Source organism: Chroicocephalus ridibundus, chromosome 1 (genome assembly GCF_963924245.1).
Source record: "Chroicocephalus ridibundus chromosome 1, bChrRid1.1, whole genome shotgun sequence".
NCBI lineage: Eukaryota > Metazoa > Chordata > Aves > Charadriiformes > Laridae > Chroicocephalus > Chroicocephalus ridibundus.
The window spans coordinates 92,047,876-92,075,460 of NC_086284.1; the positions used below are offsets into that span (position 1 = coordinate 92,047,876).

At 37.3% G+C, this 27,585-nt stretch overlaps 1 protein-coding gene across 1 annotated transcript in view; it reads left to right on the forward strand.

Annotated features, from left to right (window-relative positions):
- IL1RAPL1 (interleukin 1 receptor accessory protein like 1) overlaps positions 1-27,585 on the forward strand; it is a 758,191-nt gene that overhangs the window by 589,037 nt on the left and 141,569 nt on the right. The window contains exon 6 of the mRNA XM_063343473.1: positions 818-892. Within this exon, the coding sequence (XP_063199543.1) occupies positions 818-892 (75 nt within the window). The remainder of the gene's footprint in view (positions 1-817; positions 893-27,585) is intronic.

The window sequence follows — 27,585 nt, forward strand, 5'->3', positions numbered from 1 at the left end:
TTAAAGAAAAAATAAATGAATGTCCTTTTTTCATATAGTATACACTCATCTGTCAGAGATCAGTAAAGAGTATGCTTGCTGACAACAACAAAAGTAGTAATAATCAATGTCACTTCTATGAATTAAGTATACAGATGATGAATCTAGTAGAATAGTTGCACTATTTAGCTGTATGGTTTGAACATGCTTCAATCAAATCTTCAGAAGATTTTTGACCACTACAAAACTCCTATTTTCCAATTTGCTTAAGTCTACTAATATCATTTCAGGGTAGATCAAAAGGGAGGAAGGAAGTCATCTTGTTAGGAATCTTGACATTATTTCACTATATCCATCCTTTGGATTTTGAAAACTGAGCTTTTTTGTAGTACTCCACTTTCAAAAGTTTCAGTGACTAATATCTTTTTAAATAAAAATTTTATCAAAGATTCAGTTTTTTTGACAGCAATTTAGTTTATATTATTTCTCAATTAATTACTATATTTGATAAAAAAGTAATTAAATAACAAACTAGGAAATGCTGGATAATATTTATGAAAAGACAAAATTGTAACATGTCAATGCATGGTTTTTGTGAAGGTTTAAAGAGATTACTTTTTTTAACAAAAATGCCTTCAATACCTTAGCATGTGAAAGACACTAAATTTTGGTGCTATATTTACTCTCTAAGCAAAAACATTTACAGCTACTGAAGGCATGAACATTATTGAAAAAAAAGAAAAACTGAAGCATTCCTGAAACATTAGGTATAAAATCAAGTCTTATTCTACCCAATAATAATCAGAAAACTATATATGTGAATTTCTTTCTTTTCTAGCACCACTAACAGATAAACCACCAAAGCTTTTACACCCCTTGGAGACTAAGCTAACAATTCAGGAGACCCAGTTAGGTAAGTAGCAAACACATCATTTCTATTCAAATTGTATGAAGGTATTTGATACGTTAATGTATGATGGTAATGTGATGGTATGTTGGCATTAATAATTTAATTGAAAAGGCATTAAACATACTTTATTTCCATGCAGACAGGTATCATATAATATCTAGATGATTGTTGTTCACAAAAAAATGGTAGTAATTAACACTGAATACTAAGCTTTTTAATATTACTGATACTGGTTTTTACCTTTGCTGAAAACCTATAGTTATAAGTGTACCTGAACTTTCTTTGTAAACTTCCCCTTTTCTGTACATTTTTATATATATATATATTTACTGTGGGATTTTGTGGTTTAAATTTTACTTTGGCGATTACTTACGGAATTGCAAAGATGTTCTGTAATTATAAACGTTATGCTGGTCTAAAACCATCCAGCAAACATTCAGAAGTTAACATAATAGCATCTGATTATTCTGAATGTACAAATATATATGCAAAGATGAGTGGAGAGAAACTGACGCACGAAGAACATTTTGTTTCACTTTTTCTAGCCTAGTTGATGGTGGTTATGTTTTGTCACTTTGGTCTCCTGCTGCTGTACAGGTAATTAAGGCTCCAAAGCTAAGTGCATGAGTTTGCAGGGTATAACAATCCATCTCCTTTGTGGATTGACACAGAGGGCAACTTGTAAGAAACAAACAATCCTCGGTAGGTTGCACTGGAATTAGGCTTTGGTGTCAGAACAGTAACCTGTTGATAGATCTTCTAGCATGTTAGCTACAGAAACAAATGGAAGAAAATCTGGTGGTTGTCTAAATCTCATAGGAAAAAAAAAAAAAAAGAAATAAAGCAAGCAAAACTCAGTACGTTGTGCAGCACAACACCAGAAAAAGCAGAAGGCTTGCAAATTAATTCTGACAGTCATTGGCAGAACATTTTATGCTGCTTGCCAGCCTATGGCCAATAGTGGCCAGAGAATAATACATCATTATTTTTTTTTTATGTTCATAAAATATTACTTAAAATGATTCATTCTGTTGAAGCAATATTCTGAGATCCTGTTATACATGTTTTCAGAAACAATTATATAAAAGGAGAGATGTAACATATTTCCTTCTGGAGCTAATTTCTGACGTTCTTCTGAAGTATTTTTTCTGAAATACCAACTCAGAAAACTTTTCCTGTATGACAATCCTAGATGATTTTACCTTTTCATTTGCACACAAGCCTGGGGAACAGAAAGCGAAGTGACTCTACACATTTTATTCTGAACTACTGTTGCTTACTGAGATATTTTTGATGAAGAAAACAAAAGGCAGAACCTTTTTAGGGTTTGATGTTGTCTTGCTAAATATACTGTATGCATGAGAATATTTCAATAAGAGTGCAAGTATTAATGGCTAACTAGAGGCTTTTTATTTATGATTTTTAGAATCAAGCATATATTTGATTTCTCATAGTTCTAAGAAACAGATTAAATAATTTGAGAAGTGCATGGTTTGTAACAGACACATTTCAGAAAACTAAATAGCTATTGAAGAATATGAAAGAGTTAATTTGCAAACATGACTTTCAGATACAGATGGTAAGGTCTGACCGTAAATGAATGTGAAGCTATAATATTTAGCTTTATATCAAGAAGCTACAAGAATATATTAATTTGTTGATTAAAAGCCTGTAAAAAAGCCTGTGAGAACTGAAGCAAGTGCAAAAAAGTGATAGTTCCCTGACAAGAAAATCATGTTGTTCCGCTCTTAGACTTAATGTCTTGGTTCTGCTGGATAACATTTGAAAGGTCTACGTTTCATTTTCACTGAAGAAAACTAGTGTTCATTTCCAGGGGCCAGTTCATACCCTGCAAAAAATGCAAAATATTTTAATGTTGGAAAGATATCAAGATTCACTTAGCCAAACCTTAGACAGTAACCTAAGCCAGCAGCCTCCTACTCAATAGAGGCTAGGGGTGACCACATGTTGCAGACTGGTCTAGACACTGCCAAAAAACATGCTGGTCCTCCATAATGCATTTGGGATGATGTGTTTGTCTTTATTTGGATAATAAACGTGTTGGTGGAAAGGGGAAAAGTGGAATGGGTGGCACAGAAAAGGGAGGGCAAGGAACCAAGCTTGAGGTAGTTTGGGTTTTCATTAGCAGGTCACCAGTCAGTGCGGTGGGGAGCTGGGGCAATCCCCGTTCACCCCCACATTTCTCTGCTTCTCACCTCACAGTCCTCCACCTTGAGTTGGAAATGAAGCAGGTTGCAAGTGTCAGGGCATGCCCTTGGGGGTGGATACATGATTTACAGGGATGTGCTTCCGCAGGTGTACATGGTGTGCTGAAATGTCAATAGTGGTGGTTCACCTCAAAATTTTCCCCTGCTGGCAGGCCTCTGGGGAATGGTGCTGGGCACACTTTTGAGGAAATCCTCAGTAATTCCGGTGTGTTTGCTGCTGAAGGAGCTACTGGAGTTCAGTTCTTAAACAGGGTACTTCCATGCGGTGTCTAAGGCAAGGTGGGAAGGTTCCAGGCATATCTCATTCATTTGGCTCCAGCACTGCTGAGCGACAGAGATATCTGATATTTATTGTTGAGGTACATTAGTCTCTTCTATACACCAGCAATTAAAACTAATGTCATGGGACCAAGTACTTGTTGCATTATTGTGTTGCATGGCTTCCATAGAACAGCATCAGAGGAAGGAATGTTTTTCTCTAAGCGGTGACTGATAAGAGTGCTATGGCACAAGCAAATGCAGTTTGACTTGCTAAGACAAAAGGAAAGAAACTAAAGCCATAGAATCTGCACTCCTCAGTCTCATGAACCTACAGGCTCCCATCAGACTGCTGCTATCTGCAGTCAGTCCTGGGAAAGGCGTCCTGCTGTTCACCTGATGTTTGGGAGAGTGTTAAGAATGGCTGCACTGCAACAAGCAACCTTAGAGAGTCACAGAAATCTTGAGAGCTCATCTGAAATATCTTTTTATCACATTGAATAGTAACCAGAAAAGCAGAAGGTGGAAGCACAGGGTAGAAACTGAAGGAGAAATTCATTTCTCAAAGGCTTTTCTTAAAAGACAGCATGACACAGCCAAGACACAAAGCAGAAGAACCCTAGATGAGGAACGAAAGATTTGTTCCCCACTTATCCTGTTCTGCATTTAATGTTTTTTGTGTGTAACTTCATTTCCAGTTTTTTAATCAATAACTTAATCCCGTTGTAAGGGTTAAAGTACTGTTTTCTTTTTAAGCTATTCTCCTGTTAAAAGGGTTCTTACGTAGCTGTGGTGACCTCAATATAAACTGCTTCCCTGGAAATAATGACCCCAGATAAAATATTATGTCAAATACCGTATTCAGAAGTATGCAGGCTACAAGAAGCTTGGAGCTATAAAGAGATGAGGAGTGTTTCCCACTCAGCTCTGAGACGCTCTGTGGGCTGGCAGCAGCGTATGCTGGGGAGGGGAGAAAAGCAGGCAAGGAACAAGAGGCAAGGGGAAGCAAGGCACAGGTAAAGAACCACATAATGACCAAAGGAACTGCATTCCACAATATTCTTCCTCTTACCCTCAACACTCTAAAAAACTCAAATGAACAGGTCCCTTCTAATATAAAACCCCCTCATAATAATAATAAAAATACAAAAATTTCAGTTCAGACCTGTTCAGAAAGGAATCAACTAATATTTTTTCTTACATATGAAAAATCCTAAAACTTCAGATAAGTTTATTTTTAATTGTAGACTAGTGTAGATGTTACATATTTATGATATAAATATATCATATCCATGATATGTATATTTATATAAAAATTATGTTCTGTTTTTCTATATTGGTAAATTCTGAGTCTTTTCAGGTTCACCTGTTTTTCAGGCAACATTGTTTTTCCCATCAGCACTGTGAAATATCTGTCCTCCTCAAGGAAACAGGAAGAACACTTTTAGTCTGACTCAAGAAAATTTGATTTTAGTACCCAGTTGGTCCATCTTCATGTTCCTAAAGAAGACAGGTGTGTCTCCACAACAGACAGTAATGGATCTGAATTAAAAAAAAAAAAAAAAAAACACAACAGAAAGACAATCAAGCAAACTCAATAATTATTTTAAACACCTAACAAGTTTATCAGCCTTTGTCCTCCCCGTTTTTCAATGTGTTTCCTGGTTGTGCACAAGGCTGTAATGTGAAATGCCAAAATTCACCTAGAAAAATAAAGCAATTGTTGAATTATTTTTAGCTAGGCTTGATGTTAGAGAAAACTAAAAAGTAAAGGATTTCCAACACTATATGAATGGACATAAAAGATAAGTTTGGACAGGCACCTAAGCACTTATTCTGTCATCTGAATGAAATGAATTTTCCTGAATTTCATCCAACGTGAGAAAATTATTCTTGTGACCAAATATGTAGTGGATGCTTTTTTCTATGTGATTTTAGTGCATTATTTCAATAAAATTAAATTGACTGTTACTTAGTGAATTGGAGCTTCCTTCTTTCTTCCCCTTCCCCACACATATTCAAGAAAAAAATATCACTAAAATAGCTTTTAATGTATTATTTCAAAAGTAAGAATACAAAGACGTTCCAGAGGTAAATCATCAGGGAGAATAGAATGCTACTTCATTTATAGCACTATGTTGTCAAAAAAATCTTCCTTACAAATTGGCCTTGTTAATGATAAAAGCCCTTCTTACCTAGCTTAATCAGTAGCTGTATAAGTAAATTAACTAAAGTGATATGAAAGAACTAGCAATCTCTGCCTCAATTCACGATAAGAATTAAAATTAAATAATATCTAAAATTATTAATTTTTGTCTCTACATATTTCATCTAAACACTGTATTCACTCTGTAACAGGAATAGAATTTTTTTCATTATGATATAGGGATTTTTAAGTTTATCTATTTGATTACACACATTCTTTAAACCAAATTGATCTTGTTTTCAATCATGTGATTCAGTTGGATGCTTTAGTTCTTTGATATATTCTATGATTAGATTAACATAATATGGACAACAGTTTCACGTGGGAATAATCAAAACTGTAAATTCAAAATTTACTTCAAACATATCAAATATTTTTTTGTTTTATTGGGGTTTTCCTTTCCCTCATCCAGAAAGTGGGTCACCTTGTCATAGAAGAAGATCAGGTTAGTCAAGCAGGACCTGCGCTTCATAAACCCATGCTGACTGGGCCTGATGGGCTGTTTGTCCTGTGTGTGCCACGTGATGGCACTAAAGATGATCTGCTCCATAACCTTCCTCAGCACCGAGGTCAGACTGATGGGGCCTGTAAGTTCGCTGGATCCTCCTTCTGGCCCTTCTTGTGGTTGGGGGTCACATCTGCTATCTTCCAGTCAGCTGGGACCTCCCTGGTTAGCCAGGACTGCTGATGGAAAATGGCGTCGTGAGCACTTCTTCCAGGTCCCTACCGTTTTACACAATCTACTGGAAAGACAGAATATAATTTTCAAATTTTTTCTTGGCATTTTCAGCTGAGCTTTCCAATTGGAGAAGCACAGCATAGAAGTATGTTCCCAAAGTAAAAATGGACCAAGGACTTCCAAAGTTTTTGGCTCAGGGGGAAAGAAAAGAAAAAAATCTAGTGTGGAAGAAAATAATAAGGGAGAATGTAATCACTAAGATCTGATTATTATTAAAAAAAAAGAAATATGTTTCCTAGGAACCCTACAGACCCTTCTTTAGACTTTCAACCTTCAGATTACGTTAATCCAACTATTCTGTAGGTGAGGCTGTCCATGAATGGCCAAACATAGTTTACAAAAAAACAGAGAATAAGCGAGTCAGAGACATTAAAATGCACTAAATGAAAAGTTTGCAGTTACAGCTCAGTGACAACTTGTCAACAGTTTTTCCTTCCACTCTTTTTCCTAATTTAATCAAACCCTAAAAGATCGTAGTTAAGATAATTAGAAATAGCATATCTGTGTATTTAAAATGTTTATTTTTCTCTCTTTCTCCATCTCTATGTACATCTGAGAATAAATACATATACATCTATACGTAATCTCTCCATATATATGTAACATATATATATTCCCATATAGATAAAACTTGACAGTGCATTTGTACAAATTCTATCTCACTTTATTAATGCTTTTTTTAGAAAACTTTTATCTGAATTAATGATGGAATAATAAAACTTCTTTATTCATGTTAGATTATAATCCATTGAGAATTGTCAGCTCTACAGGGGACTATACACCATACTTATCTGAGGTACTTTCTGTGTTAAGCATCTAAATAAGATTTAATGCAATAAAAAGTGTCTGTTCAGTTTCTCTGCAACTATGTATGTTTCATTCTTTACGTACAGATTAGATATATGAGAATTTTCTATTTCAGACTGTTTGTGCAATTTTTCACATTTCCCATTAAAGTGGTAAACATCCAGTTATTTTTATAATGTGAGAGAAAACTGTGCAACCTCAAAAGATTTTCCATATCAGTTGGATAATCATCCAAAAGTTTGGATGATTGGAAAAGACTTTCTTAAACAGTCAAAAATCGTATGTCTCTTACTAGCAGAATAAAACATAGTCAGGTACAGCAAAACTTTTACAATAACTCTCTGTGGGAGACAGCAGGATACAACTTCTTGAAACCAAAATCATAATAAATACAAAGTAGTATATACCAAGAAATGCAGTTTAGAAGTAGGTGCATACTGTATATGATTTACACCGTGTGAAACTATAGTCCTAAAAAGACTGTAATTGCATAAATTTGAAACATCAGGAGTCACATTATTCTGCGATCATTTTTGCCAGAGTTTTGGCTTCAAGCTACACTTTGTGTTTCTAAATTATATGTAGGCGCTTCATCATATCTAATGTTGAAAGACACCCAAGTGTTTCCTTGCAGACAAAACAAACAACGCTTAATGGTACTGTGGAAAAACATTAAAATGTTAATTAGTGAATATCAAAATCAAAATTTAATACTGTGTCCTAAGTACTTATCATTGATATCTATTTTAAGTTAATGATTGATAACAATTTTAAACTAATGAAGTCCTTCAGAATATTCTGCTTTAGAGATACAGATCTCTTGTGAGCCGCAATGGTCTTCGCATATAAAGCTGATCTCAGTAAAGGTGTCTTTGGGCTAGTGGTGTAACAACAAATGCTAGTACAGATTTTTTTCCCCAAGAATTAGTCTGCTTTCCAGTTCTAGAGTAAGTGCTTTCCAGCATTATTGGTGAAGTAAGCATGTGCTCATGCATTCCAAATTAGGAGTGGTTTTACAAGAAGCTGCTCTGAACATTGTTTTTGTCTTAGATGTACCATAGCTTTGTAGATTGTATTAAGGTTTAGTGCTGTACACAGGTTTCATTCTGAAAAATCCATCTATATCTGCATGCATTCTTAACGGTAATAATTATTGGGGATTTGAGAGTATGCCATGTCAATACAAAATGGAAAGTTATTTGAAGGAACACTGAGGGACTTAAATACTTGTGATAAATTCTTACAGTTTAGAACATCATAGTAGTATGAATATTCTGAAACAATCAATTAAACAGGATCCTTTTTATATTTACTAACAGATGTGTAACACTTAAAGTTCATATTGTTCATATCTAGGTGTTATTCTTGTCTGTTTACGTAGCATATTATGGATGAATACACAGGATATAGTACCCCCAGACATACTCAATCTGTGGCCGTATAGTGGCCAATTCACTAGCTATTTAATTTTATATTATATTTAATATCTGAAGAACTTGTAAATAATGAAAAAAAGACTCATGCTACATAGCATAATTGATTAAAAAAAAAAGAATTTCAGCAATAGTTTATTTATGGTATGTATTGTAAACCTTCATGTAACACTTTGCTAATGACGAATGCATGACTAAGAACTATAGGTCAGTGAACTCCTTTGCTTTGGGTTAGGCTTGAGAATAACAGGATACATATGTTCATTCGCCCAAATTTCATATTTGACAAAAAATTAACAGCAATGTGTTAACACTTACATCCAATCATAACTTGTGCCCTAGATCCTTCTCAGAATGCACTGGACAGCTATAAGAAAAAGATTACACAACAGTATTTTCCACAATCTGTCCTCTTCTAATTTCTTATACTTTTGCCTAAGGTATAATTCTGACAATGGACTACTTAGTTACTTTTTCTTTTTTCCACACAAGAAAGTAAAATATCACTGGAAACAAGAGACTTATTATAAACATGAATACCTCCCATCATGGGAGTACACAAATCAGTGAGTTTATTCTTAGTTGTAAAAACAAACAAATAAACAAACAAAAAGGGCAAAGTCCAAAACTGAAACTATTTGGAATTACTGTTGAGGAATGAAAAATCTTTAGTTGGCCTAGAGTGTCCAGAATAATTTAGTTACTATAGTAGACATATATGCAAATGCATTGCCAACAATTACAGTTCAACCTAGTTTAAGTCAAAAATTAAAATAAGGATTAAAATGCTGTTGTATTATATACTGGATTGGCACATACAAAGAATAACTCAGTATATTTGAAAGACTTTTCTATAAGCATTGGTACCCTGACTGCTGTTTTAGTTGTATGGATACTGCATCCTTTTTCAGAGTTATTTTATTCTGGGAGTTCCTTATATCAGTCTCTCCTTGAGGTTTGGAGAACAGGGTAATCAGAAAATGGTGTTTGGCTTCCAGGGCAGCCTGACCCAACACACCAACAGTTCAACAGAAAAGGGACTATACAAACTTCTATTTTTACAGAAGAGAGAAGTCTGGGAAAGAGGCGCATTTTGGTACTGTTTCCTGGAATCTCTGGACGTGAAAACTCCTTCTTTTGGTGTTTTTTTTTGTTGTTGTTTTTTTTGTTCTTTTTTTTTTCCTGTTTAAAATGCTTCTGACACAGTCACCATGAAAGATGAAGTTATCAAAAACATAAAAAACCATTTAGGGTCAGATGCACAAAAAAAATATTTAGATGCCTAACTTCCATTGCTGTCAATACCTTTGTGTTCCTGCTATTTATATGTTATGAAGACTGTTCACTTTGTCCAGCCTGAGACTTCTGGCTCGAAAGGTTCTTGAATTGGTCAGTGGAACCTCTCGAGGGCACACAACTTTACCTGGCAGCTAGGTTAGCCAGTAATGGTGTGATGTTTCACCATTGCTTTAATGGGGTGTAAATCTGTGCTGCCCTGAGTCCTGCCCCCTGTCACTCTCCTCTTCTTTCAGCCAGCTTCAGCACTCATCCTCACAGGGATTATGAGAAGGCTGAAAAGTAATCCCAAAGGAAAAAAACAAAACAAAACAAAACAATTTTTGCTACGTGGCTCGCTATGCTGATGGTGACAGGGGTGCAACAAACCTTAGTGACAAGACATGGTGAGAGAGGGAGTGCACAGCCAGAAGAAAAGTGGGGAGAAGATAATGTAAAGGTATTTTGGCCCAAACTGATTATGAAACATCACTCAATAGTTGGTCACAATAGGTTCCCCACATGGTTGGTATAAATCAAGAGGCACCTGTGTGGCATAAATCGTGTCACATCAGAGTGGAACTGCTCTGCAGCTACCTGTCTTCCCATCAAGGTGGCTTTTGTCTGGACTCTGGCACACTGAGAACTCACTCCATTCACTGCATAGGATTTTAGACTCTGTTTAAACATCTGGGATGACATACCTGAAGTTGCAGTTTGTGAATATCTTCCTTCATGATACCTATACATTGCAGGTGAATGCTAGGCTTTCAAAAATATTTTAAATAGAGGTTTGAACACCATGAATTTTGTAACTGGAAATGTCATAGGTAAGGTATATCGTAGAAATTTATAGCCCAGGTCTTTTAGCATGTTTGTATTTTTGACTGATAAATTCATTGAAATGTAACTCCATAAACAGAGATATGTTAATGATTTACCATGACCAAACACAACGGATAATTCCATTATTATTTTGATGTAATTTAAAGCTATACATGAATCACAGTGTTGCTTAATTGGCTATCTGGTATCCAGTTACAGAAACTTGAGAGCAACGAGCACATTTTACTGTGATAAAAGAAAAAAGTATATTAGTCATATAAACTCTTTAATTAGATATTCAGTTAATTTTGTTTATCAGTTGTTCTTGCTTCATCTTCTTTGTACTTTGTACTTTGTATATAAGTAAAAAGCATACTAGTTGATGGTTTTTGTTTTTCAGCAGAAATATACATGATAAATTAGTGATACTGGGAACAACATAGCAAATACTTTTTAAGAGTTGATTTTAGTCATATATAGCTCATCAAACTTCAAAGACAATTTTAATTTTAGCAGATGATATTTTCACTGGTAAACTTTCAGTCTTTTAATATTGTCATGTCAGAAGATTTATTTTTCAGACTTTTTTTTAGTTGCTCCTCTTAGTGGCATGAAAAAAATAATCTCAAGATTGTTCCTGTCTTTAAAATATTCCTTTGTTATGGGAAAAAAATATACTGACTTTAATACAACATGCACAAATAAGGTTATTGGCTCTATTTTATCTGTACAATACACTGAAAAGTTATCGTATGACTAATCTGAGGATTGTGGGTTATCTTATTTTTACTTTGTCTGACTTTATGTTATAGGCAATCATCAGTGAAAAGGGTTCCAAATTAATCATTTTAAAAGCAAGTCACTTTGCTTTTGAAATTCTTCCCTTTTTTTCTTTATACTGGAAACCAGAGTGTTCTGTAAGAATAGTGAGCTGCTGTGGTCTGCATCGTACGTGCCAAACTATCAAACCCCCACCCTCACTGCCTTCAGCGAGTGTTTGCACACATGCTTTTTCTCAACTCCATTTTGCTTAAGCTTTTTGTGTAATTAGAAGTAGAGTTCCAGCCTGAAGTAGATCAAAAGAGAAGACTGTACCAAGAGAAGTCAGTATCTCTCAGAGCTTGAACATCTCCTCCTTTGAACTTTGCTTGTCATTTAGAACTGTTAGCCTTATTATGGCAAGATGGTGCCACTGACCGATCTATCACTTAGTATTCTGCAGTATCCCTGCCCCTATCTCCTTTTTTGCTTTGTGGCAATCTGTTAACAAGTGTGGGTGTGGACCAACTCCTCTGAGCTGTCATAATATCCCAAGGCATGAAATGTAATTCATGAGGTTTTATGTCCTAAATTCAGTATGCTTCGTTCAGAATTAGCCTAATGGATGAGGGGATCTGTGTGGGCCGTCACCCCACTGGGCGGATATTTCACTGCTGAGGCTGTGCCTGGAGGCAGCTCTCAACTGCCACAGTGGAGGAGGGTCCACTGGAGCATGGTTTATAAAAAGGCCATATTAATCTGGGGGCTGGATTACCCTCCAGATGGCAGCCCATGCTTTAGGGTTGAAATGAGCATAACTTCTTGGAAAGAAGAGAATTTAAAGCAGGTTTCTAGGTCTGTATTCAGCATGTTTGAGCTTTTCAAGGAGTTGTCCAAATCCTCAGGACAGTAGAGGTTTCAGGCAGATGGAGAAGAGAGTAGAAAGACAAAGCTGAGAGAGACAGCAGACCAATCTAATGCGCCATAAGAAAAGCCTTAATTATCAGACTGCTGACAGTGGTGGTTAGCGACTGTAAGATTCCTTGGTAATCTTGATCCCAGGTAGATGTAGGTAAGGAATAAACCAAAGAGATTTGGGAGTGGAGCTGATTCTACTTCAGTACAAGTGCCTGGTGTGTTAGGTGTTACTTCTACAACTCCTCAACCCACACACACAGAGAAAAGCGTTGGACTGCCAGTAGCAGTTTACAAGCAAATCACGGATGAAAAGTAGGACTTCATTAGTTAGACATGGCTGAAGATGGAAACTGTGGCATATGTATAATTGCTGGTTATTTCCAAGTCACTTAATCAGGGTCTCAAAAGTGACTGAGTTGTTGTAGATCAACTGAGCCTCAGTAACTGACCCCAAGCAGCATTTCCTGAAATATGTATTTAGTACGTTGTAAATACAAGCTAAAGCATTGATGAAGTTTAAGACAGCAGGATTTTTTATGCTTTTCAAATGGGTAACAGTACACATTATCACTTACGGTGGCACAGAAGATGTTATGCAATGCCTTAAACTGTGATAACACATTTATGAGTTAAAGAATAATACTGAATCCTTACTGAATTATTTTTCTTAATATCTATTTTGTCTATTCAGAATGTAACAAGATACAGCTCCTTCACAATCAGTAAAGATAAATAGTTGAAATGACTGGGCCATTTTTACTTCTGTTGGAAAGCACTGAATTTTAAGTGCACACACGCTGCTGTGTACATCAAAAGTACATCAGATGTTATATTCTACTTTGAAACCTCAAAATCTTTTTCATATTCATTTCTGTTATCTGCTAGCAGTACAGCAATTTATCATACATGAATGAGATTTCTAGGAAGTTCCTTTTTTTTTCTTAGCTCTTCTTAAAGCAGAGTCATACCATTAAGTCTTTCTATCTTAAAAATGCATTCAATAGAGGAGGCTATTTATATGTATTTTTTATGACTTTTGCATACACAATGATAACTTATATGTCAGATTTGAAGGGTGTATTTCCATACCGTAAACATTTGTAATTTACCTACCCCCAAATGCATTATATATCATACGGGTAAATAATGTGCACATAAATTTACTTTGTTTATTAAAATATAACATGATATTGTATTTGAATTAAACTTTTGGCTTTATTTTCAAGTTAATTAGAAAAAAACCCAACCAAACACAATAATCATAGAATCATAGAATCATAGGGTTGGAAGGGACCTCTGGAGACCATCTAGTCCAAGCCCCTGCCAGAGCAGGGTCACGTAGAGCAGGTTGCACAGGAACGCATCCAGGTGGGTTTTGAATGTCTCCAGAGTTGGAGACTCCACCACCTGCCTGGGCAGCCTGTTCCAGTGCTCTGCCAGACTCAAAGGAAAGAAGTTCCTTCTCATGTTTAGGTGGAAGTTCCTATGCTCAAGTTTGTGCCCATTACCTCTTGTCCTGTCCCCGGGCACCACTGAAAAGAGCCTGGCCCCATCCTCCTGACACCCACCCTTTAAGTATTTGTAAGTGTTGATAAGGTCCCTCCTCAGCTGCCTTTTTTCCAGACTGAAGAGACCCAAATCCCTCAGCCTTTCTTCATAAGAGAGGTGTTCGAGTCCCCTAATCATCTTGGTAGCTCTCTGCTGTACCCTCTCCAGCAGTTCCCTGTCCCTCTTGAACCGGGGAGCGCAGAACTGGACACAGTATTCCAGGTGCGGCCTCACCAAGGCAGAGTAGAGTGGGAGGATGACCTCCCTCGACCTGCTGGCCACACCCTTCTTGATGCACCCCAGGATGCCATTGGCCTTCTTGGCCACAAGGGCACATTGCTGGTTCATGGTCATCCCGTTGTCCACCAGGACTCCCAGGTCTCTTCCAGCTGAGCTGCTCTCCAGCAGGCCAGCCCCCAACCTGTACTGGTGCATGGGGTTATTCCTCCCCAGGTGCAGCACCCTACACTTGCCCTTATTGAATTTCATAAGGTTCCTCTCTGCCCAGTTCTCCAGCCTGTCCAGGTCTCTCTGTATGGCAGCACAGCCTTCTGGTGTGTCAGCCACTCCTCACCAGCTTTGTGTCATCGGCAAACTTGCTGGGGGTGCACTCTATCCCCTCACCCAGGTCATTGATGAATATATTGAAGAGGACTGGACCCAGTACTGACCCCTGGGGAACACCACTCATCACTGACCTCCAACTGGACTCTGTGCCCCTAATCACGACCCTCTGAGCTCTGTCTTTCAACCAGTTATCTATCCACCTTACTGTCCGTTCATCAAGCCCACTCTTCCTAAGCTTCCCAATGAGGATGCTGTGGGAGACCGTGTCAAACGCCTTGCTTAAGTCAAGGTAGACCACATCTATCGCCTTCCCCTCATCTGTCCATCCAGCCAAGCCATTATAGAAGGCTATCAGATTAGTCAGACGTGACTTCCCCTTGGTGAATCCATGTTGAGTACTTCTGATAGCTTTCTTTTCCTCCACATGCCTTGAGATGATGCGCAGAAGGAGCTGTTCCATCATCTTTCCAGGGATGGAGGTGAGGCTGACTAGCCTGTAGTTCCCAAGCTCCTCCTTCTTGCCTTTTTTGAAGACTGGAGTGACGTTGGCTTTCCTCCAGTCCTCAGGCACCTCACCTGTTCTCCAGGACCTTTCAAAGATGATGGAGAGCAACCCAGCAATGACTTCTGCCAGCTCCCTCAGCACTCTCAGGTGCATCCCATCAGGGCGGTTTTGTAGGTCATATTTTGCAGCACTGAAATATATTCTACTAGATCAGAAGATAAAAGTAACAAAATCTGAATAAAAGTAAAACTGGTATTTTGTTATAATTTTACAGTTCAAACTAGAAGAAATGTAAAACTATACAGTCTAAATAATGAAAAGCCAACATGATATGTAAGTGTCATCAGTTTTATTCCCTAGTAAATTCTATACATAAGAATATTTTTTATTCTTTTTATGAAGGATATAGAAGGATATATTGTTTTAAAGCCAGCAGTCTACCTTTAAATGTAGCTTTTTAAAGGTAAAATGTTGAATTCTGGCATCCACATGTTGCCAGTGTAGATTCAAGGCACAAGTAGGAGCAGATTACAGTAATTCTAGATTTTACGGGCTGTGTGGAATAGCAAGAAATCCATAAAATACATGTTATCTTACACACAGATGAGAAATCACATCCTGCATCATTGTCCTTATGGTAGTAAGCAACAAAAATGTTTTAAGAGACAAGAAGAAGTTGGATTTTATCAACTGGCTGTTTTCTAATAAATAAGAAAAAAGATAAATACATTACTGTTAAATATGGAGTTTAATATGGGAACTTAAACTGGGGAAAGACAATAAAAGGAAATTTTTTACAACAGGTTTCATTCTTCCTTATGCACCTGTGCTACTGAGTTCTGCCTACTTAAAACATTGATCGAAAGAATGTTTATTTTGCTCTAAGTAAAGATTGGAGAAGGTAAAAAAAAGAAAGAAAGAAAAAGAATCAAGAATCAGTTAATCATTAGTAAAGGTCAAGATGTAAAGATCTGTGTTGTCTCTCTAAATCAAAGACGATAACAGAAATAAACTGAAAGTAGGTGGCTTGAGGGACAATCTCTTACATGCAGTTAAAGGAAATAATTTTTTTGCATTGATGTTAGGGTTTTTTTCTAATAGTGACTAATGCTGTGAGAAAGTGTCTCTGGCAGAATCTTTGCAAGAATTTTGATTAAAGTAGATAATATTTTTAAGGATATTTAAATTATATATGTTTCTTGTAAAACTTCACTTTTTAAAAACATACTGGTTGCAGTAATAAGTTTGAAAATAAAGAAGTGAGGTGGACGTCTAGCATATGTAAGTAATGATAAAACTAATTTCAGAAGTACTGCACTGAAAGGAATTCTAAGAGTTTCTCCAGTCCCTAACTTCTCTGATTCTCTTTAGCCAATCAACTTCAGATATCTTTGCAATTTAAAGCCTTTCCAATTACATAAGATACATAGAGATTTAAGATTTTGCATCTCTCTACGGATGTAAATGATTCAGAAGCCTGAGGACAAATGAATCAATTCTGTACTGGAAAAACAATATAATTGTTTCTTTAAAAAGACTTAAAAAGCACTGTCAATATTTTATTCGATCTATATATAAAGTATGGCTTCTCTCCTTGCCAGGCTTCACCCTCTAGGGCATTGTACTCTTTTCTCTTTGGTAATCTTCCCTGCATGCTGGAAATAGAGACTTTTACATACAATACTGCTGACATATGCATCCTTGACATAAAGGCCAAAGCCACCAAATTTTCTGTCAGTTCTGTTTCTTACATTTCTCTTTGCAAATAGTTGGCTTTCTCTATTACGGCAGTGCCTACCTCCTCCTTATCACAGAAACTATAATTTATTTTCAATCAATTTTATTATCATAAATTTTTTTCTCCTGTGCTGAATAATGATGATTTTCTAGTCTGGGCTCTTCCTTCTCTTACTTATTACTCTTATTTCCCGAGAGTTATTCTAGTGTAACTGCAAAGGATTATCTGGGATTCAAGCACTGTGCCTTTTGCACTCCTAGCATACCTGCCAGTGATGGACTGCTCTCCACTTGTCTATCTGAGAGACATTTAAAAGACAACTATTCAGTTTCCAATTAGTCTTTCGCTATACCACTAGCAGAGCTGGGACAGGCAGCAGTAAAGCAAGAAAGATTTGCGTGAAAGAACATTTTTTGGAACAGCAAAAGCTTCATAAATGGTAGTTCCTGTAATGAAAGGGGCTTCCTCTCCTGCTGACGTTTCACCCAAATACCCTGAGAGTAGAAGAGACTTTCGCCTTCTCCAGGATCCTCCATAAAAGTGACAGATAAATCATTGAACGAGAGGAAGTCATTTTCTCAGAAGCCTCTTCATCTTTGCACATCCTTACCTGAACTCACCAGAGGAGCATCAAAAATCCTCCAACACTCAGATACCTGTACATTTCATACATGGCAAAAAAAAAAGCTAATGCAAGTATCATCCTCTTTCAGACTACTCGTTGCTGAAATACATTTACCAGTGACTGCCAGGAAGAGCAAACTATAACTGAAATAATTAAAACTTTCTGGGTTCACAGTCTCCACATATTTTTACATATGTTTGGTTTGTCACAAACAAAAACTGTGAGCTTTTGGAGGAAAGACTTCTATTCTACTGTGTATGGACTGTCTACAGCAATGCCCAACTAGTGACACCTGGTCATAGTAGCTGTTATCACAATAGCAATAATTGTTTTGCTCTTTCCTGGCAAAGAGATTTAGATTACAGTTATTGCTCCTCAATCTCTTCTCCACTGTGCTCACCTTTCCATGAACCCTATAAAGGTCTCAACACTGTAAAGGACGCTGTCTTCTCCTTCTTCCTTCACTACTATCTTCCCAGTCAAGAACAGAAAGGCAAAGAAGAAAAGGGCAAAATTTATTCCATACAGTACAAATATTTCTGGAAATGATACTAGATAAATAAAAAAATCTACATGATCTATTCAATAACCTTCTTATTAGAAGGCATGTTGCAGTGCCAGTCACCCCACAGGACTCCATGAAAAGAGAAGCCACCAGTGATCCTTTGCAGTGTTCATTTGACATTTCTGGCTACTGAAAACTCTGTCAGGTCATAGCGTAAGTCTTTGCACTAAGATACAAAACTAAGGAGTCCTTGCACTAAGATACAAAAATATGCTGTTTAGCATAGCTTGCATTTATTATTTCAACAGCTTTGCAAGGAATCAGACCATGTGTTTGGGTGCATCCATCATCTATCCAAACTACCATTTTTCATGGGAAATAAAATGTAAAGAAAATCTTTTTCATGCATACATGTAGTGATTACAGATTTCAAGGCAGTATTTATTAGTACTCTTCTCCACACTGATCCCAAATGATCATTATGTGCAGGCAGAAGCCTATTCATATTTCGCCAACACAGAGAATGTCTTCCCATCTCTGGCACTACCTCACTTCTGGAATGGACTAAACTGATAAGAAATGCTAAAATGCATACTATTGAATTCAGCGCACCTGCTTGCCTTTTGTTAGACCACGTTGTATCAGCAATGTAGTTTCTGTGACTTAATGAGCTATGCATGCATGAACTTGTGAGACATCACACACAAACTTCCTCATTAGCAGTTTACGTAGTTATGGAAAGAAACATTGTGTAGAAATGCTTAATGAAACATGTGAGCGCTTTTTATATGCTCACAGCATCTTTTGCTGTGTTCCATATTCATGGCAGATTTTTCCCCTGAGTACTTCGTGTATTCCTTATCTCTGTTATCAGACATTGATTTCTAATTATAGCTATGATATTTAGAATTGAAATCTTGCAATATATTATGTCTGGAGTTCTGTCCAAATTTCAGTAAACAGCCTGAACTTTAGAAATAACTTCAAAGATAATCAAGGTATCCTTCAAAGACCTCTAACCAAACAGTTGGCTCTGAGAAAGCAAAAAAGATGTGTCTGGTAATTAGTGTAGGAAATAAGTAGATTGGGAGACTAGGTATAACGGGCATAAACAGAGAGCCTCCAGGAGAATGAAAAATCAAAGCTATTCAAAACCAAAAGTTCAGGCATCAGGCAGTGAGAATGCAAGAACACAAACCCTCTGCTAACAAGGAAAACAGTCCTCACAGGGGTTGAGGAAAAACAAGCAAAGACTGTGAAAGAGCAGAACAAGAGGAGGGAATTGTGATGTAAAACATAGCCACAGCCCTTTACGGAGAATATCATTAGGACAACACATGGTCCCCATTGTGTGACAGAGGAAAGGAAAATCCCCAGACTGCCTCATTGAGGTGGTGTAGGGTGCCACAAGAAGCAGCAAAATGCAGAAGGGAAGGAGGATATGTATTGGGGGACTGCATGATGCCTGTAATGGAAGGGCATAAGGTCATATCAGAATAAAATCTCTCTTGCTCATGCTGCCAGGATTACAATAGATATCATGTAAGAGATTCCTTAATAATCTTCTAATTGGGTTAATGCCAGCCTGCAAGGCTAATACTGATTCCTTCTGTTTGTTAAATGAAAACTGAAAGAAATGTAAACAAATTCTGCTGGATGAAGTATACTCATTTTCTAATTATATTAGACCATGCTGGGTTATAATTATCCAGTTGTGTTTCTGATGAATATTTATACATAAAAGCATATTTCAGTAAGTATAAGTATCAGAAAATATGATGCATGTATCAGAAAGTATGATTCTTCTATTTCCTGGCCAGGGAAAAAAAAAAGAAAAAAAAAAAAGAGAGATGAAAAAGAGGAAAAAAGATGGAAAAGACAGTCAGCAAGTGCTCTGTCTTTTGAGAATGATTGATAGGGCACTCTTCATTTGGCCTTTGAAGCACTAGCATTTCCATATACTTTTATCTTAACTATGCATTTTCAGTTTTAAGCTTATTACTGTCATGTAAGATTTGTAAGAATGGCTGCTCACGAGTAAAATCAACTATGCAGGATGATGTAGACCCTGCCCAGGAGAACTCCGCACTAGCCTTTACAAAAGGGTATGCTTGCCTTCTAGTGACTGTGTACCTCTTTGGATTACATTGACCATGGGAAATTGCATTTGATATTGTATGGAACTGTGATAGTCTTTACTGGATAATCTGTGTTACTCACACTTTTTCTGTATTTGCTAGCAAAATCTGTGCAAACGTCAAATCCATGCAGTCCAGGAATGTCTTTAGAGGGCAATAGGGAGTCCATTACTAACATTTCAGTATCCATCCCTGCCCCTTTGTATGTATGTATTCACCCACTGACACACACAAACAATTCTTAAATAAAGAGGAATTGTGTCAGCAGATTTGTCATGTTAATCCTCACTTAAGCAAAGCTTTGATAACCTGAGTCCTGGAATTTCCAGGAGCTAATTCTTCATTAAAGGTTCGGTCCATCTGACTGGAACAGTTGAGAAATACATGACGTACTTTTACTGGGAGTCATTTGTATGAATCCAACTCAGTAAATCAACAGGCAATAACTGAAGGCTTTTACATGGGGTCTAACTGTGAGCCATCAGCACTCATTTTGCAGTCCTCACAGAAAGGCAAAGACTTAGGTTAGTTAGAGAAAATTAATTACTGTCACCTACCAAGATGGGCTAGGGTCAGGAGCTGCAGACACTTCCGCAGCAAGGCTGGTGGTGGACTGCAAGCGACTTTCCCTTTCCTACCACAGTCCCACTTCCATTGTACAAATACAGGGCTATCCCCTTCTTAGAAAAGAGGATAGAGCAGAAAAGACCCGCTGCAGAGCTTCTGATGACTAATTCCTTGCATGGTGCTGCTCTTTAAGGTTAGTGGTGTCATTCTTCAGTTTCCCCGTAATAATCTATTTTGAAAAATCCTGATGAAAAAGTGCCCTGTAGCACTAGGTTTGGTTGCGGTGATACCTTTGTGAGACACAATGGAAGAGATATGTCAGAAAGAGAAACACTGATGCTTGTGTCTAAGTGGTTAAATAGGATAAATATAGTTTTAATGGACAATCATACTTTTAAAATAAAAACACATATTTTAAAAGAGGAGGAAAGAAAAAAAATACTAGAAAATCATGTTTAAGTAGTTGTTTCCTCTTATACCTGCAGGGTTTGATAGCTGGGAAATTTTTGTCCATTAAAAGCTATAGGAGATAGTGTTGGCCATATTATATTTACTGGCAACACTCTATCCTCCTGATTTAAACATAATTTAATAAATATTCACAGTATATAAAACTACTGGGTTTTTTTCCCATTTTTAATTGCTAAAATGTTTAGAAAATGATTTTATAAATGCAACATTTCAAAGGGTTTTGTAATCTGTGTGGCTTTTACAGATCTCTGTCAGGAGAATGTAAGACATAAAAGCTACATATTTAACAACTCACCTCTTTTCCATTACAGGGATAAAGGGCTAACATCAGAGAAGTACAGTGCAGAAGCACAATGGGAAGCCTCAGTTATATTAGTGTGGCTACTTATTGTAGGATGTCCTCAGACAGTAAAAAGTTCTTTTAAAAATGCAATTAGAAAATAAACTTCAATTAAATATTTACAAATTCTTTTCATTTTTAACACAAGGCTTTTATGGGTTTCTGTGCCTGTCTGTAGGTGGAATAACTATCAACTAGTTTGTCCATATGCTATATTTTCTGTGATCTTTCATGATTTTCAGAGGATGAAGAATGAATTCTTAAAACGTGATCTAAGGTCAAAAAAGACCCAAATGGGGGCAATAGCATTCTCTCTGTTGATTTACAGTATGTGAAAGATGTGTCCTTCTTTACACAGAGTAAAAATCTGAGTTAAAAGGAGATAGAAAGCTCACTTGTCATGCTGGTGCTGGGAAAACTTGGGACATGAAGCTCTATTGTGCACGCAGCATGGAAAGACATTAGAGAAGCTATGGGCATGCTGCCTCCCCATGGAAAAATAGACCACTATTCACTTTTGTCCTCAGCATTTGAAACAATGCTTCCCCAGATGCATTGACAAAATTCCTTCCTTTATAGCAGAAAAGTTTAGGGATTTTCCAATTCCTATGTCCTGAATTATGGGGATATAAATTACTTTTTGCACATACTAGTGTAGCAAAGATAAATCTTTTATATTAGGTCCTTGTTTTTAAAGTTAAATAAAACCTTAAAGTCTTCCAACTTTTAGCCAAATTTTCCCTACAGAATCTAAATCAAGCAGTTTCATTTGAAGAATCGGTTGCATGTATTGTGTGCACCTGGATTTTCTTAAACACCATAGATATTTCTAGACTTTACAATCGAAATATTTTCTTGAAATCTATGCCTAATTCCAGATGAAGGAGTGAAAGAAAGTAGCTGGAAAACATGGGGAAAAAAAATGCCTTGTAGATCTACCTTAATCTGATTCTTCCTATTGCTTAGCTCAGGTTGCCACCTGCATTGGTAAACACGGCTCACACTCCTTAGTTTCGGTTACCACATGCGGCATGCTAATGCCTACATTTCTGCATTTTGGAGTAGCAGATGTATTTTTTTGAACCACGCCAGCTCTACCTATGCAAGCCCACATGCTGATGCTCTCATTGAACCTGATGTCAGTGTTTCTCTTATACTAGCAAATAACTTCCATCTGCTCCTTCGTATCCAAGGTCCAAAGGATTTGTCTGCAGTTTCATGTGTCAGAGTGGCCTGCGGAAGAGAAGTCCAATGTGGCCATTCATGGATAACAGCTACAGGAACTGCCTGTCACTCTAAAAGGGTCAACAAATCATAATTCAGTAGTTCACACTATAACAATGTCTTTCTATTTTTATAGAGGAGATAAGCATTCAAAGTATTCAATAATTTCATATTGTAAATTAATAGAATCAACGCTTGTGTTGCAGTCGTTTTTTTCTTCACAACTATTTAATACTTCTGCCTGCTCCATTTGCATCTCTGAGTGTTTGTGTCAGCTGAATAGTTACTGGCTTCCTCTAATAGAATGCTGTAGCCACATGCTCTATTTATACAAGCTGCTCAGTAACAGTGAGGTGGTGGATGCTTCCACTATATTCATACCATGTTTTGTCACCATCCTGGAGAGATTTCTTTTCTTTTCCTATTTGCTCTCCTATTACTTTCTTTGGCTTTATGGCTGCTTCTTAAGCTGTTCTTTTATTATTTGTTTTATGGTTTGTCTCAAAGAGCTGTTAAACTAGTGACAAGCAATCTACCGACAAGGTGATTTTAAATTTGAATTAGCTGAAAGACACCCAATTTGCTCTTTGATAAAGAAAGTTTGTGTCCCACTCAGCTTTTGTCCCATGCTCTGCCACATAGGCTAACCTTGCCCTGTGCCTCTTCTCTTTCCCCAGATCTAGAGCAATAACCCTCTCACTCCCACCCCGTACCAGGAGTTGGGGATGCAGAAGCTACATTTGCTGTTTCCCCTTTGCTGCAATAATGCTCCTCCTCATCAAAATCCTGGAGCTGCTGCACAAACAGGGGAGATTCTGGGTCCTGAGGATGGTTTGTGTAGAGTTCAATAACTTGAACAAAGGGTGGGAAAGGAGGGACCCCCAGTGCCATCATAGGCTATGGGAGAAATTTACCCCTGGAGCATGTTCTACTCTTAAGGACATTAGGGATGAGACTGACATGGCCTTGGCCACAGTACACCATCATTCCCTGACCTAGCTTAGTACTTTGTGCAAGAAGTTCAACAAGAAATAATGTTGATAGCATCAGTGGTTGTAGTCATGGGTGTTTGGGAGGATATGAAAGTCAAGAAACATCTCAGTGGTGACATCCTATCACTACCCTGAGCACATTTAACGATAGACTTGTGCTTATACTCTAGTGACTACGTGTGTGTACCCTCGGACTGTCCATCAGCAAGCAAAAAGGGACTTAAAAATGACCAAGAGGCTGCTGAGGCTTTTTGTGGTTGTTCAGGTTCCATGCTGTACTGGACAGCCTGTACTAAGGCTGAGGTTTGGAGGATCTTGCACGAGGCATTGAACAGCCCTGTCAGGAAGCTGGAGCTTTGTGATTTACAACCAACTCACTGAAATCCCGAAAAGCAGATCTCACATTTCTAAGTGTATATGATGTTGGCTTTCTTTGCAGAGTCCTGGTTTTCAGCTCAGGAAAAGCTGCTTTTAAGGTGTCCATCTTGGGAAGTCTCTCTAAAAGCCATGCATTTTTCAGGGCCAGGAGGCAAGAACAAGTCTCCTCTGCTAGCCCAATGGAGAGGCATGGTGCTCAGCCTTATCTTGTGGTATAAGATGTGCAAATGTGTTTCTGAGGACTGTATCTTCACTAATCCATAGTCTTCGGTCACTGTAAAGACACGGTGTTTAGTGGCCTGTGCAATCATGGGGTGAGCAGGAAACAGAAGATGCTAGATGATACCACTGTGATGCTGTTAAAGGCCATATGGGCTGAGGGTCAGCACCAAGCGCAGGTAGGAACATCTCTGTCTACCTGCCAGTGGTGGCTGTGATGAGCTTTCCCTGTTTTGGATAACTCAAAGAAAAAAGCAAAAACTAAATCAGGTTGACAAAAGAGAGAACTGTGGTTGTTTTGTACATATTAATGCACAAATTTAAAAAATATAAGTACACACTTGAAAGTTCATTTCCATAATGGGACAGTAATGTTTCTCACTGGGCTATTGATCGTTTGGGCTCTTTTTCCTATGCGTTCTGTTACGATGATGTAAAATATCACACCACCCCAAAAAATATTTAACCATTTTCAAGTACTGTGTCCTTTCACTTTAAAATCAAAATCCATTTGAATTTAAAACTGGGGGGAAAAATGAAGAATGGATGAGGATATAACAACAGATTTTACTTCAAATCAGAAGTGTCATGAAAATTAAACACATTGTCTCAGTGGATAACAAGAAAATGCAGATTATTCTGGGTAACTGCTTGTTTCCTTTGTTCTGTGCCATGAAGAGTCTTTAACAACATCAGAGAAGGCTCCTACCTGTATATAGTCCATATGTATTTGCTAGCAGCACCAATGTAACTAAAAGACAGGAAAGAAAAGAAGAGGGACTTGCGTTATTCAGAGGTTGAGATAATTTTTCAAGGGAAAGAACAGAGCAACAGATTAAGTAAACAACAACAAAGCTATTAAAAATGGACTCATACCTAAAGTTGACAGAAAGCCACCATTGGCTAAACAGGTTAAATTTTCTAATTTCTCTGTATAATTGCAATGACAGATTAATTAGACTTTAATTGCTGCCTAAGCAGATGTAATAACACATATCACAAGCATGAATTGAAAAAATTGAATGTAGCTCTCGGATACATCCTTTAAGTATGTTAGGTTTATTGTCCTAAGGGGTCTTCTTTTTTGTAAGCTCTTCCCGTGCTCTCAATGCATGAAGATAATTGAAAAATTAATTTAAAATCTGTTAAGTTAGAATGCAATATTAATGAATCTTTCCCTGCTTAAGACAGTAGATTTGAAAACTAAGTCAGCAATACCTAATTCTTTTTGCGGAGTAATTGAAAGCGGTTTCTTTGCATTCTTTGAAAGATATTTCTTTGATTTATTGTTATTTAGTTAGACATGCAACAATGAGATAGGCACGATTATATTATCTGACTAGCATTAATAGATTAAGGAAAAGTTTCGGTTTTCCTAGGTTTAGACGTAGGCAAAATACGTAACCACTTTTGTGTAACTACTTTTTGTGGCCAATTGCCTTCATAGGCACTCTTTTGTGCCTTGTTTTTGAGACTGAAGTACTATCTATTGGCTAATAGAAATGGAATTTTCAAAGTTCAGGTGTGCCCTTGTTGAGCAAACTGTTATACAGTTATTTCAGTATTAATGTAATACATTTATAAATGAAACTTACAGACAATGAGTTATTCTAATGTAGACACAAATGCAAAAAACTGAGCAGATTATGTGATCCATCAATTGAATTTAAGTCATTCAGCGCAAACTGTAAGAGACAGAGTATTCTTTGAATCACACAAGTATTTTGTACACATGTTCACATTGTAGCTATAGTCTCCATAGTATTAGTGACTGTACCTCCACTGGTAAAAGCAAGCCTTTCGCCATGTACGAACATCACAGGGGCCTTTACATATTCCACCTCAGTATTAGCACTGTAGGCCATAGGAGTCACCCAGCTGAAGATGATCTCCTTAACCAACAAACCTTAAATGAGGACGACTTATAGGCCAATTCCACTGTTCTTCACACAACGCTGTTGATTTCAATGCATAGTTTCTGGCCTTACATGAGTAGAGTATTGCGGAAGTTACAGAGCTGGAAGATGCAAATGAAAGTGTATGTTCAAATCCCTCTGGAATTTATTCTGACCCAGAGTTATCAGAGCAGGATAGTAATGAAACAAGATCAATGTCTGCTTGAATCTTTGTACTGTGCTGCTGCTGCATTTCAGAGAACATGAGATCAGTGAATAGGTCTACCTGAACATTTTGGAATGCTAAAGATTTTTTTTCCCTTGACAGAACAAAAAGGGCAGTAGAAATGTTTCGATCACCCTTTCTCTGTTTCCTGCAGAGGGGTTGGAAAGAGTTGACAAACCTGCAGCCTTCAAGTCTGAAAAGAAGGCCAGCAAAACTAAAATAGATTTTACGAGAGCATATTTGATATACTATCAAGAAATGACACTGTTACCTTTCAGGGAGGAAGAATAAGAATGCCTTGTACTCTGGAAACCAACAATGAAACTAGAAGAGACATACAGACTGGAGGTTACAACAAAACACAGTTTCTTGCTTTGTGGTTGTTCTTTCCTCAGCTCTAGGCTACATGATGCATTGCCCTGCAACACAACACAGAATGACAAAAGAAAAATCCCTGCTTGCTACTGTGATAACATAACCAAGATAGGTTTCAGATTTCATTTTATCTGTTAACTAGGGCTTGGAATTCGCTTTCATGGGAGTTTGCTTTATAAATTTCAATCATCAATAAAAATTCTTAACTTATGTCAATTAGAGAATACTATCGTTTTACCACTGAGAACATGCAGTATTTTGACAAATGATAAACACTGTACTTTAAAGTGATTTTTTAACTTTGCGGTCAAATTCCATTGTTTTTTAGCAGTTAAATGATTTTTCATGCTCAATGTTCAGGAACATAAACTTTCTATACTGAGTTTTATGGGACATGCTGACACTGCAGGGGGCATTACTTCTTTCACAGTTCAGAAAAAAGCCAGCAACATCAGCACAGCTGTCAAAACAGCCCACAAGCCCTGGCTGCCTATCTACCTTCTTTTCATAATGTATGGATTCATGTCACACATTAGTGTCTGGTCCTTAGGGAAGGTGACAGAGCATGGTTCTTTCTCGGTCAGTAATGAACTGCATTATTATAAGGAAAGCCCAAAGCTCTTTTACCCAGTACTTTATATATGACCTTTTCACCCATCTCTGTCACCCATGGATATGCTATGGGCTGTTTCTTCACAGTTCAGAAGGATTTTGGATATTTGTTCTTCGCTCCTCTGTGCAGCTCTTTAGGTGCCTCGTCTCCCTTGAGAGCCAAAAACTTTCAAAAAGTAGCACAGAGCATTTTGAGTAGCTTCTTACTCTCCATCGCTCTCTGGAAATACCTCTCCAGTACTTATTTAGGTTGTCTAGATTACGCCCATAAACTGCATAGCTATTTGTCTTTCTTATGTTAATAATCTGTAGATTTACTCCTT